The sequence below is a fragment of the Diabrotica virgifera genome, chromosome 2 (genome assembly GCF_917563875.1).
Source record: "Diabrotica virgifera virgifera chromosome 2, PGI_DIABVI_V3a".
Lineage (NCBI taxonomy): Eukaryota > Metazoa > Arthropoda > Insecta > Coleoptera > Chrysomelidae > Diabrotica > Diabrotica virgifera.
The window spans coordinates 75,348,023-75,362,159 of record NC_065444.1 but is presented as its reverse complement, the minus strand read 5'-3'; the positions used below and the strand labels follow the sequence as shown (position 1 = coordinate 75,362,159).

The following is a 14,137-nucleotide window of genomic DNA, read 5'->3' as shown; positions in this document are numbered from 1 at the left end:
CCCCAAAGCTGATAATGGAATGGCACCCCCGAAAAGAAGGAAAAGGGAAAGACCGAAAACTACCTGGATACGTCGAATCCAAAAAGCAATGTCTGGACCAGGAGATTGGACAGATCGACGCGGCTGGAAAATACGAATCGGAAGGCGCAGGACGCTATCAACCTATATTATATATAAACATAACTTCGAGAATTCTTTTTGAAAATTTCAGATTGATCTCTTCCTTCGGCTCGCTTTGCAGCAGCTTCGCGCTTGAGCCTAATGAGAAACGTTCCATAGCTGTTCCTATTGTCTTTTGTAAATTACTCCGCGATTCAAAAGCATATTTTCGTGTGCATCACTTTACGATTTGACAGACAAAAAACAAATTGAAAATAAAACTTGACAAAACTACGCGTTTCTTCTCAGAATTTATTTCACTTTCCCACAGAAAAAAAGGTTGCTTCGGTATCTCAGATTACAACGGAGAGATAATATCCAGTCGGAAATCAAAAAAAAGAACACACCATTTGACCATATAACGACAGATGATCCAGCTAATTAAGCAAAACTTATATGGTCAGTCAATTGGTGTAGATACATCACAATGAGGAGATAGGTTACATAGGTTACAGAGGAGTTTCAGACGGAGTAACAGACGTTTTTTCGTTGTGCTGGAGGGCAAAGTAAATAGTTGGAGAGTCCAAAAGAACGGTCTCCCACAGGGAAGTGTTTTAGCACCAATTATTTTCAATATATATACAAACGACCAACCTACGCCATCTGAAACCAAGCATTTCCTTTATACTGACGATCTCTCAATATGTGCTCGAGGAAATAGCTTTGAAGAAGTGGAGGAGAGGCTCGAAACTACCTTAAAAACAATGACAGAGTACTATCTGCAAAATTCTCTGAAACGTAATCCCTCTAAAACACAAGTCTGCGCCTTCCACCTTCGCGCAAAGGAAGCCAAGCGCAAACCCCAATTTGTGTGGAATGGTAATATACTAGAGCACACAGACCAACCTATAATATCTTGGAATAACTCTGGACCGGTCCCTTACCTACAGACAACATTGCATAAAAACGAGAGGGAAAGTAACAACTAGGAACAGCATACTCAGAAAGCTAACGGGAAGTAAATGGGGTGCATGTCCTAGCGTATTAAGAACAACGGCAGAGGCACTGTGTTTCTCAACTGCTGAATATATGTGCCCAGTTTGGGGCAGATCTACCCATGCTAAACAAGTCAATACTGCGCTAAATGAAACATGCAGGATAGTAACGGGGTGCATGAAACCAACACCACTCTCAAGCTTATATAAAGCAGCGAGTTTTGCAGAACCCTCAACACGCAGAGGCGTTGCAGAGTACATAGAGAAAATCAAACAGATTGCGGACGAGCGGCATGCCCTATAAAAACTCGAACACTACAAAAGCGACTAAAATCCAGGAAAAGCTTCCTTGGAACAGTGCAGGATGAACTGCCTGAGTATTTTCCTCTTCCTCAGGTTTAATGGACCGGCCAGTCTTTAGAATTCAAAACCTGGAAAACTATAAATAGGATAAGAACGGAGATCGCTCCAGTGAAATCAAACATGGTAAAATGGGGGAAAATAGACCAAGATGATGTGAACTGTGACTGTGGAGAAACGCAGAATATGGAACATCTTCTTACATGCAGAAACTGTCCTTATCGGTGTACCCTCGAAGATTTGTGGCTCGGCAACGAACATGGAACCGACGTAGCCCGATACTGGGCCGAAATTTTATAAATGACATGTGCGGACACGATAAAGTAAAGTACGTACAGAGTGGGTTACATCACAATGATAATAAAGATGATGGATGATACGTAAATATAAAGATACCAAAATATGAAGATAGGGAACAAAATATATCGGTCAAATTTTGAAATTGAGATTGAAACTGTAAATTTTCAAGTACATATATTAAAGTTTCATTATAATTGAAACCTGTATGTTTCTAAATAATTGTTCTGTCTTATATTTCAGGTGTGCGCTACTTTGGGAACCACAGGCTCATGTGCATTTGACAATTTAGACGAAATTGGAGCGGTGTGCCAAAAGGAATTGTTATGGTGTCATGTCGACGCAGCTTATGCAGGATCTGCTTTTATTTGTCCAGAACACAGGGTTTGGTTGAAGGGAATAGATAAAGTGAACTCGATAGCATTTAATCCTTCAAAATGGTTGATGGTTCATTTTGATTGTACGGCTATGTGGTAAGGAATGTTCAGTTTTAAACAAGATTGGTACTTCAACTGAATGTTGAAGTTACAAATATATTTTATTCACAGTCAAACGCTAATTGAGGAAATTTTCAGAAGTTATTTTATAGCGTAGAAAATAAGATAACTATGGTAAGAGCTACAGCAATTGTATACTAAAACTGTTAAAATATATTTTAAATTTTATTCACCATCATAATCCTGTTTTCCTTTATCGCAATTCTTGGTTGCCTTTCATAATTATATTTTTCCGTGTTTTTATCTTTGTTTATATCAATATTAAACCTCTTTATAAATATGCTTTACATAAGGTCGCCCACTAAGTCTTTATTGGTATTCCTCTTTGACTCCAGTACCAGAAACTTATAACACGTCAATCCTTCAAATTGGGTGATTAGATTCTACTACAGAATCTCCCAAGGAACTGTATCATAAATTGTTCACGTATCCATCGATCAATTACTTTCTTCTCTCCTATAGTTTCGTGATGTAACTAAGTTGTTAGCAAATACAGAAAGATCCATGGAAAGACAAATGCTGAACATTAAACTAACAAAGACAAACCCTAACGCAGAAGGATGAAAGATGGACTAAAATTATTATACATTGGAGACCGTGGAACCATAAACGAAAAGGGGTAGACCACAAATGCGAAAGTCAGATGATCTGAATAAATACTCCGGGTCAAAATGGATGCAAAATGCAGGATATAGAATATAGAGACATTGAAGAAGGAAGGGGAGGCCTATGTATAAGGATGTAAGGATGTCTCTAATATATTGCTTCTCCATTTGTCTGACATAATATGTCCCACTTCCATAATTATACTCAAAAACCTGTTAGCAAAATTCTGATTATTTCTCTTAAATCTGTATACACTTCTTCAGCTATCACCTGGTTCAACTGCAAACAGGTGCAGATATAACAACATGGAGCTTTTAGTATATAATATTTATTTCTACACATAAAAAGACTACATCTTATCAAGCAATATTGGTTAGAATCCAAAATACTTGTGTCAAACGGCACAAATTCACGATCACGTATTCTGAGTAGCATGTACCATATCCATGATAATAGAGATTATAAAATGCATCAAAGAGAGAAAGGTGGTGTACTTCAAACGAGAGGTCCCATAGGTTGCTATTTATACAAACTAGTATGCAAGGGAAAATAGCAGGCAAACGCAATTCAACACCAAGGAAGACTTGCAAGGTTGACGAACTTGCAAGATTGGTATGGTATTGATAGAAGCGTGCTATTTTGGGTAGCAGTGAATAAAATTAAGATAGCTATGATGGTAACCAACGTTCTGAAAGGACATGGTACATGAGGAAGAAGAATGTAATAGAGTACCATAAATACGGTTGCAGGAACAGATAATAAATGCCTATACCCCCCTTGGAACAATGAAGAAAAATATCAGCTTCTATGTTCAACGTGGTCAATTGTTTGATACATAAATATGTCTCACTACTCAGTAAGATTAAACTATACCTCCTATACACTGTTCTTGTTTATGTAATATGGAAACATATTCGACAATCACTTTTCTTTATGTTCCAGGGTTAAAAATAGTGGTGCTTTACATGGTGCATTCAACGTCAACCCTCTTTATTTAACACATGAATACTCAGGTAACACGTCATGTACTCTGCTTAAATGATATAAAGTATTTTTTTTTTTGTTATGTTTGACAGGTTTTGCGATAGACTTTATGGTAAGTATATAAATTTCATGTTAAAATTTACTATGTACTGTGGAAAACTTGATGAAAAATAAGTATACCTTTAACTGCAAAATGTAAAACCATATACCACATATTTTTCTATATGTTGCTTTTAGCTTGTCATGCTTTTTTATTGAATTTGTCTTTTGTCTTTTTTGCTTCACTGTTTCTTGTGTTGTGTTTAGTTTTAGAAACCTAAGTCCAATCTTTTTGGACGTAGATTTCCAAAAAGAAAGAAAAACTTAACATAAAAAATAAGAAAATTATGATGAGTTAGCTACATACTCGACTTACTGCCATTAGGCCATTATACAATGTGGAATTAGTCTGTCGATATTAATCAGAAATAAAATTCTGTTTGATATATCTTCTCCTTAAAGTGCCGTGTAGATCAAAAGTCCATGGGACCTGGGTCTGAATAACTACTATTCTCGAGCTACAGCCTTCTGAAGTTATTGGAGTTATTGGATTCGAGTGCTCGGTTTACGTTAAGTGCACTAATTCAAAACCTAGTGAACGAAAATATTTATTATTGGAAGAAGAGTGACTCATTTTTTCATGCATATTTGCTAATGAATTCGTGGTCAAAAATAGATGCATCTTATTTTAGTCTTCAGAAATCCTCCGAAAAGTCCTCAGAAAACTAGAAATTGCGATACAAAATGGGCTGCTAGACCCATATAAGAATTATCATGTTTTAATGAATATTTCACAATTTCACAGTTATCCAATACCAGCAAAGCTGCAGTTCCACCTTATCTTTAGAAAACTACTGAACAGTGGCGGATCTAGGGGAGGATGGAGTAACCCGTAACATACTACAGAATTAAATAACAAATTGTTCTTCATTTAATGAGAATGAACGAGACGGAGCTATCAAAACACGTTTATAATTAAAGACCGAATGGTGTGAGGAAAAGACGTAGGTCCAGAGTACGATTTAAGGACCAGGTGGAAGACGAGTTACGGATGTTAAGAGTACCAAATTGGAAAACCACGGCGAAGAATAGGAAGGAATGGAATGATTTTTACTCTATTGCTGGTGCACTATTAAATAAGTATCACCCACCGGATCTACATGTAAGGTGCTACAGCTGAAGCTGCTCAACAATTATTACAGAGGTTATTAGTTTCCAATATTGTACAAGCTAGAGTTGAGACTGATAATTTGATTAGAAACAATAATCAATGAGAAGGCTTCATAATCATGATTTTGCCAACTTTCCTGTTTTATACTTAAAATACCTAAAATACCTTACGATTGGGATATATCAAATTAAACTGGCACCGTCTTACATGCAAGATAAAATATTTAACAGTGACGAAGAGTTTCAAATTGATCAGAATATGGATGAACCGGGTTTCATAAGAGTTCGAATATTTTCTAGGTTCAGGCAAACTACAAAACACGAAATATTCATTTCCTACACGGTTGATGAAGAGAATGATAAAGATAAGCCTGCAGAAGAACCGATTGGCAGGTACTACTGTACCTACCTGTAAGCAACGGGAATTTAATGATGGTCATTATGAAGCGAGTATGAGGGATACGAAACGAGCCGCCTAGCGGCGAGTTTCGTATAGAGTACGAGCTTTATAATGATAATTAAATGCAAGTTGTATACACGATTTTTTCTATGATCATTCACAACAAAAATATATTCAAATTTATTAATTTTGTAACGCAAACAAATTAAGTAGTTTGTCAGTTTGTTTGCATATTAAGAATTGTGAAAACGTATTTATTTGACTCGCCATTGGTCACTGCACGTGTGCCACCTTCATCGCGAATGCCATATCGCGATTCTATTGGTTAAAAATCTGTATCGTAATGAAAATCTGTATCATAATGAAGTTCATTCTGATACAGGTAGTGAGATCATAGTAATTGATATATTGTACATAGTATGAGAATAGAAAAAAACTATATCTTTGCCGGTACTATACATTGGGCAGGAAAAATACTATAAAGCTGGCAGAATTGTAATTATTCATTGTGAATATTTTTGGTGGCAAATTGCAACGCAAGGTCCCAAAAAGTTAATGTATTTTCATGAATTTTTCGTGATTGGTTCATTTCTTATTTTTTTTGTAGCATACCTTTTACTTTTTATTTGCCCTGATACATGAAACATTAAAATGTTATACTCCGTGACATAAGAAGTGTTACACCCAGAAGGAATAATTTCTGGAACTTAATTTTTTGGTACATTTTACATACATTTTACATTTTCATTAAGAATGAAACGATAACATTGGCAAGACTTTTTATTGACATGTAATAAAAAAAAATTAATAATGTGTTGGGCGACCCCCTAGCTGAATACACTCCTGTACACCTCTAGGCATTGACAAAATGAGACAATCGATGACTGATTGTGGCAACTCGTTCCAAGCAACTTGAATTTCATGGATTAACTGTGCCAGAGTCTGTGGAGGATGGTGCAAAGTGGATATATTTTCCTCCCCATCATATCTCACACATGTTCGATAGGATTTTAACCCAGTGAACGGGATGCATATTTACAGATGCTTGCGTGTGTAGACACCAGGGTGTTGAAATCAGTTAGGGTTTGGAGAAACGGTACATTTACAGATGCTAGCGCGTGATGACACCACGGTGTTGAAACCAGTTAGGGTTTGGAAAAACAGTAAGTTTACAGACGCTAGCGTGTGTTGACACTAGGGTGTTGAAATCAGTTAGGGTTTGTAAAAACAGTACATTTACAAATACTAACAGATTTGGACACCAGAGTGTTGAAACCAGCTAGCTTTTTTAGTGGTTATACATGCATAGATGCTAACGGCTATTGATTTTGATTTTATATACCTACTGTTGTGGAAAAATATTTAAGTGATTTAGGTATTAATAAATAATTAAACGTTGTTGGGATATAAACAATAATATATTAACACAAAAAACAACAAAAAATAATGTTGTTCTGAAGCTATGTCCTTGTGGCATTTTTATAATTAACTATTTAGATGGGAAATAAGCCACAATAAAATTTAAAAAAAATAATTGTATTAACGTTTCGACGCCCAAATCGGGTGTCGTTGTCAAAATACAAAATACGTACTACTAAATTAAACAAAAATGTTGTTGTTTAGTAAAAAATACTTTAAAATGTATAATATATGTATGAATTGCCAATATAAATCAGTCAGATTAAAAAAATTATTAGTAGAATTTTTTACTAAGCAACAACATTTTTGTTTAATATACAGGGTGTTTGGTAAAGAATGGGTAATAGCTTAACCTCAGGTTCCTGAGGTTAAAATAGGCCGATTTAAGCTAACTTACCTTAGTACAAAGTTTATAATAACCGAGATACAGGGTGTCAAAGTTAAAACTTTTTTTTGTTTATTATTGAATATTTCCTGACAGATATGAGATAACAACATGATGTTTGGTATGTGGGGTTTTTTTGGGTCGAGAAAACTAAATTCCCTACCAAAAATTATGTATTGCTCAGAGGGCGCCACATACGCCTTTTAGCACTTATTTATTACGTTAACAGTTTTTTATCCCTCACTCTGTATAATTTTGACATTAAAATTTTTATTCTCCTATTAGTTTTACTTAAAAAAGCTATACTTCTTTCATCTCTCTAAACTCAACCGTTTTCGAGATAAACGCATTTTAAATCTGCGATACACAATCATTTTTAGCATAATATCATTGTAGTTACACCCGAAAAATAACTTAAAACCATAATAATTGTGCCAGTTTTCAAATTTATGGCATTGCATCGCAAATTCCGTTTAAAGAAATTTGCGATACATTTTTGGATAATTTTATGGTTTTAAGTTATTTTTCTGGTGTAACTACAATGATATGCTAAACATTATGTTGCACCGCAGATTTAAAATGCGTTTATCTCGTAAACGGTTGAGTTTAGGGAGATAAAAGAGGTATACCTTTTTTAAGTAAAACTAATAGTGAAATACAAATTTTAATGTCAAAATTATACGGAGTGACGGATAAAAAAAATTGAACGTATTAAATGAGTGCTGAAAGGCGTATGTAGCGCCCTCTGGGCGACACATAACTTTTGGTAGGGAATTTAGTATTCTCGTCCCGAGAAACCCCCATATACCAAATTTCGTGTTGATATCTCATGCCTGTCAGGAAATATTCAATAATAAATAAAAAAAAAGTTTAACTTTGACACCCTGTATCTCGGTTATTATAAACTTTGTACTAAGGTAAGTTAGCTTAAATCGGCCTATTTTAACCTCAGGAACCTGAGGTTAAGCTATGGCCCATTCTTTACCAAACACCCTGTAGTAGTATTTTTTATTTTGACAAAGACACCCGATTTGGGCATAGAAACGTTAATAAAATTATTTTTTTTCAATTTAATTCTGGCTTATTTCCCATCTAAATAGTTAATTATAAAAATTCCACAAGCAAATAGCTTCAGAGCAACATTATTTTTTATGTTGTTCTTTTGTGTTAATATATTATTGTTTATATCCCAACAACGTTTAATTATTTACTAATACCTAAATCACTTAAATATTTTTCCACAGCAGTAGGTATATAAAATCAAAGTCAATAGCCGTTAGCATTTATGCATGTATATTAATTACTAAAAAAGCTAGCTGGATTCAACACTTTGGTGTCCAAATCTGCTAGTATTTGTAACTGTACTGTTTTTCCAAACCCTAACTGATTTCAACACCCTAGTGTCAACACACGCTAGCGTCTGTAAACGTACTGTTTATCCAAACCCTAACTGATTTCAACACCGTGGTGTCAACACGCGCTAGCATGTGTAAATGTACTGTTTTTCCAAACCCTAACTGATTTCAACACCCTGGTGTCTACACACGCAAGCATCTGTAAATATGCGAACGGCATAGGCACGGCAAAAAATTAGCGCCAGCTTCTTGGAGAAAGTCCATAGTTCGACGAGCAATATGGAAACGCGCGTTGTTTTCCTAAAAAAGGGCGTTTCGACGGCCGTCTAGATAAGGCAGTAAAGTTGTTTGTAAGATGTCATCAGCATAACGCACATCTGTCATGCTGCCTCGAATAAACAAAAGTGGTGATCGGCTACCATAGGCAATAACCCCCTAAACCATTACTCCAACTGTCCTGTGTAGATGCCCCTCAACAGAAAACCCGATATCTCGTCGCTCTCCACGGCGACGTCTTATCATCTTACGACCATCATGCATACCTAAACAAAATCGCGGTTCATCGCTGAATGCTATATTATGCCATTCTGCCACCCAATGCCGCCGTTCTCTGCACCAATTCAAACGTTGATGACAGTGGTCTGCAGTCAAAGGAGGCACTCGTCGTGAGCGGATTGAAACTAATCCAAAGGCTCGAATGCTACGGTATAGGGTACGTACAGTAACAAGTCTACCTTCTACTCCAAACCATTGGTCAGCGATTTGACGCGTAGTAGCAAAACGGTCTCGCAGAGCCAGGGTATAAAGCGCCTATCTTGACACCCTGTGGTACGCCTCGGTTGACCAGTTGGTCTTCTTGTGTTCCTCTACCTTCGTTTGTCCACACACGAACCACTCGCATAACTGTCATTGCCGTACAATTAACACAACGGCCAATTTCGCGATACGACAAACCCATATTTCTATAGGGAATAATTCTACCACTGTCAAAATCGCTAAAATGGTGGTAATTTTGGTGTCTTCGAACTCGAGACATATTCTTGCACTAAATACAATTAGACTGAGGAATAATAACTAAACATTTCTATACCAATCGGTCTTCATAAAATGGTATTTGCACAAAAAAATTTAAAGATAAAACTTTGTTTTTACAAAAACTATAAAACATAAAACATTGATATTGTTATCATAGCATGCTTTAAATATAGTCATTGTGCTGCCAAAAAATTAAGTTCAAGAAATGATTCCTTCTGGGTGTAACACTTCTAATGTCACTGAGTATATTTCGATAAATCAACTTACATGCTTGCTTATGTGTTTTCTGTTATTGATTTTTACATGTTTTTCACTTCATGTTCGTAAACTAGTATAGATAGGTACAAATATGAAGCTATGATGTAAAGTAAATGTACATGCTAATTTTAAAATAATCCTTACTAATTTTTATATAAATTATTTTATAGCATTGGCAAATTCCTCTGAGCAAGAGATTCCGTGCTCTGAAGCTGTGGTTTGTTATAAGAAACTATGGAATAAGTGGATTGCAAGAGCACATCCGCAAGGTAATTGTCTGTCTGTTTATTGTTTTAATTTGCATTTGATTTACTACAGCTGTGCATTTAATTAACTTCAATGAATATGAAACTGGGCAAGTTAGACAAATTTATATCAGTGGCTGGTCTAACTTTTATTTAGGGAACGATCAGAAATTTTTTAATACCGGGAGTGTTCGATGAGTATGGTTGGTTGCTAACAAAAATTTTTCTTTTAAAACTATTTTCTTTACATAAGTCCCCTAGTTAAACAAGAAGTTACTCCGGCAATATTCTAAATTAGCATTACCTAGTCAATGCTTGGAGTAGTCGGTAGAGACTTTTCTACTATCCCAGTAATAATAGGTCTCGGGGTTATATCAGCCTTGCAACATCCAATATTGGACATAGGTCTCCCTTTTGCTCGTCCATGTTTCTCTATCCTGAGCCACGTGAATCAATTTTGAGCCAACTTGGTGTTTTAGGTCATCTACCCATCTCATCTGTGGTCTCCCTCTTTCGTTAGTATGTCCATGGTCTCCCTTCTGTAATAACTTTATTCCATCTTTCGTCTTTTTGTCTAAAAGTATGACAGGCGAATTTCCATTTTAGTTTAGCTGTTTGAACAGTAGCATCCTTAACTTTTGTAATATTTCTTCCTCAGGGATTCCTTTTTCTATCTGACATAGAAAAGGGGGGAATATCTTGATTCAGGGTTACCACAAGATAATAGGTTTTGGGTCGGATGGTGTGAAATATTCTACCGGCTGGCAAGATCATGAGGGATCAGGTATCTTGCAGGAACTGTATGACTGAATCTAAACCTAAACTATATTTAAGAAAGTGTTAAACAATTGAAATGTAATACATTCAGAGATTAATCCAAAACTCTGGAAAGGTACCTACAAATAATTCAATCAACAAGAAATGCTAGATCGCTTGCGAAGAGTTGAGTTGGAAAGCATTAAGTGGGTCTTAGTTACCTAAAAATGACACAACGAGGATAATGGTGATGGACACATTTAACACTATTCAGCTGAGTAACCACTTGCAGGAATATCAGATAGTAGACAGATTTATGTAGACAGACTAACGATGGCAACTGTGAAGCAAAAATTCGAAGACGCATTGGTATGGCAAAAAGTGAAATGGATCGCTTAACTAAAATTTAGAAAGACAGATGTATTTCCGAAAAAGTCAAAATGAGATTGGTAAATGTCCTTGTATTCTCAATATTTCTATACTGGGCAGAAACTCTTTGCGCATAAGAAGGCCAAAATAATTGACGCATTTGAAAAGTAGAGTTGGAGAAGAATACTACCGTAATGGAAATCTAAAGAAGAAGAAGAAGAGGAGGAAGATTCAGATATATTCAGAACGGGAGCCAATGTAGGTAGGGCTGCATAATCATCAATTTTGTATAGTATCTACAGCGAATACATTATTTGAAAGATACTAGATGGATGGAGGGGTATAATAGCGGTTGGTGGACAGAAAATTAGTAACCTGAGATATGTCGATGACATATTACTAATCGCTTCAAACAGGAGGAAGACAAAAATCTTGATAGCAGACAGAGCATAGCACAATCTTAAAAATTAAAGATATTAAGGGTGGGGCTTATTATTTTAATAAAGAGGTTATAATTTTTTATGAGGGATCCCAAGTCTACGAAACTATTTATTACTTGGAAGCACCACACTTAATCTCTTTAATTTTTTACGATTGGCCTATGCTCTATCTGCTGATGCTGAAAGATTATGCGACGAATAGATACGCAGTAGTAGGTCTGGATCCCGTGTATGAAAAAAAAGTTGATTAATAGCAAGCTGAAAATTTGTTAATAACTTAAGGGTGCCTAGTAGGAAAAACTTTGATATATGGGAACACTGGAGCAGGGGCAGTTTTAATTGTGGAACAAGTTAAAAATTTGGAACGGCCAGGCCACGAAAACGGCACATTTATTTTGTCCGACAGAACAGACTTAAACTCTCCGAACAGAGATTAAACTCTCATGCAAAAATCAGACTGCTATTTATCACCAAATGGGCGTTTTAATGAGTGGAACATGTAGTATATGTCAAATGACAGGAATTATGACAGGTGATAAATAGCAGTCTGATTTTTGCATGAGACTTTAATCTCTGTTCGGAGAGTTTAAGTCTGTTCTGTCGGACAAAATAAATGTGCCGTTTTCGTGGTCTGACCGTTAAAATTTTTTAACCTGTTTCACAATTAAAACTGCCACTGTTCCAATATTACCATATATCAAAGTTTATCCGACTAGACACCCTTAAGCTATTAACAAATTTTCAGCTTGCTATTAATCAACTTTTTTTCATACGCGGGATCCAGAGCTATAGGCTTACTATTTAAGAACATAAGAACAGCTATGATTTCCCTGAGTTCTTCTGAAATCGGTACAGAAAGTTAATGATTTGGGCGTTACGGTCAACCAAACATTAAGTTGGTCTACTCAAACAGCAAAAGTAGTCGGTAAAGCTAACTCTGCTTTATACCTCATATCAAAAGCTTTTACAAAAATGTCTCCAGACTTGATTTTGAAACTCTATAAAAGTTATGTCAGACCTCACCTAGAATTTGCAGTATCTGTTTGGTCACCTCATTTGAAAAGAGATAATAATTTATTAGAAGGTACAACGACGAGCTACTAAGCTACCTTTTAACTATGAAAGATTAAGCTATGAAACTCAATTAAGAAAGCTTAAGTTGTCTCCATTGACTCATAGATGAGAAAGATGTGATTTAATATCTACTTATAGAATTTTCAGGGGGGGAATTTTGGGGAATATCAATTTTTTTTACTATCGGCGAAGATGCTAGACTACGAGATCATCAATAAAAATTGAAAAAGGAATCTTTTAAAACTACTGTAGGCAAAACTTTTTGGTTAATCGAGTTTTTGATAAATGGAACAGTTTAAGTGATAACATCGTAGGAGCTTTTAGTTTGAATAGTTTCAAAAACAGGTTTGATGAGAACCAACTGGACATTTTAACTTTATATGTGTAATGTTAGCAATTTTGTGAAAAGAGTTGTAGTAAACTGTAAGGATATATTATATGTTTTCTCTTCATTAGAAATTTGTTTTTAATCTTTATGTATAGGTACTTTTTAATTTTTGTATCTTTTTTTTTAATTTGCTATTGCTCTAAGAACTTTTGTAAAAACCAATTCTTTTGAATATTTATTTTAATTTCATTTTTATTTTGTAAGAATTTGGTTTATGTTATATTACTTAGTTTAAGACCTATACAATTTTGTACTTTGAGCCATATAAGCTTTGCTTTGGCTCGATATTAATGTATAATAATAATAATAATAATTCGAACAAAATAATAATAATTTTCGTGCGAAAAGTACGAACACACCTCACAAAAGCACAAAAACACCACCCTAAAAGTGCAGTAGAACGAACGACATTACCGCGGTATTTAGGAGGAAGAGGATGGATATACCTAGGTGACCAATTAGATAAACAGATTGCTAATTTAAGGACTTATTTTCAGATGCAGGCTGAGACATCTACTCTACACCGCGCTATTTGCGCAGTAGATGACACAACACCGATCAGACCGATGGAACCAGAAATGCGCATAAACCACCTTACTAAGGACGAAAAAATGCGCACCTGGATGGGCAAACCTCTGCACGGGCGACATCCGAATGAGGTCAGCCAAGACTATGTCGACAATATGGCTTCGAACTATTGGTTGACATCAGGAAAGATGTTCCCTGAAACAGAAGGTTCATTATTGGCCATTCAGGATCAGGTTATACCAACTAAAAATTACCTGAAATATATCGTCAAAGACCCTCAGGTCCAGAACGGCAAATGCCGATATGGATGCCGAACCCAAGAAACTATCCAACATCTAACAGGGGGCTGCCAGGTATTTGCTGCAACTGGATACAAGAAACGGCATGACGCAGTGGGAAAATCCTTCATCAAGAGATAGCTATCAAGCTGGGACTTCT

The 14,137-nt window shown here is 35.7% G+C and overlaps 1 protein-coding gene across 1 annotated transcript in view; it reads left to right on the top strand.

Annotated features, from left to right (window-relative positions):
• The window catches only part of LOC114333516 (histidine decarboxylase), an 84,122-nt gene that overhangs the window by 20,859 nt on the left and 49,126 nt on the right, over positions 1-14,137 (top strand). Inside the window, exons 5-8 of the mRNA XM_050643804.1 lie at positions 1,995-2,224; positions 3,797-3,867; positions 3,931-3,950; positions 10,070-10,168. Of these exons, the coding sequence (XP_050499761.1) occupies positions 1,995-2,224; positions 3,797-3,867; positions 3,931-3,950; positions 10,070-10,168 (420 nt within the window). The remainder of the gene's footprint in view (positions 1-1,994; positions 2,225-3,796; positions 3,868-3,930; positions 3,951-10,069; positions 10,169-14,137) is intronic.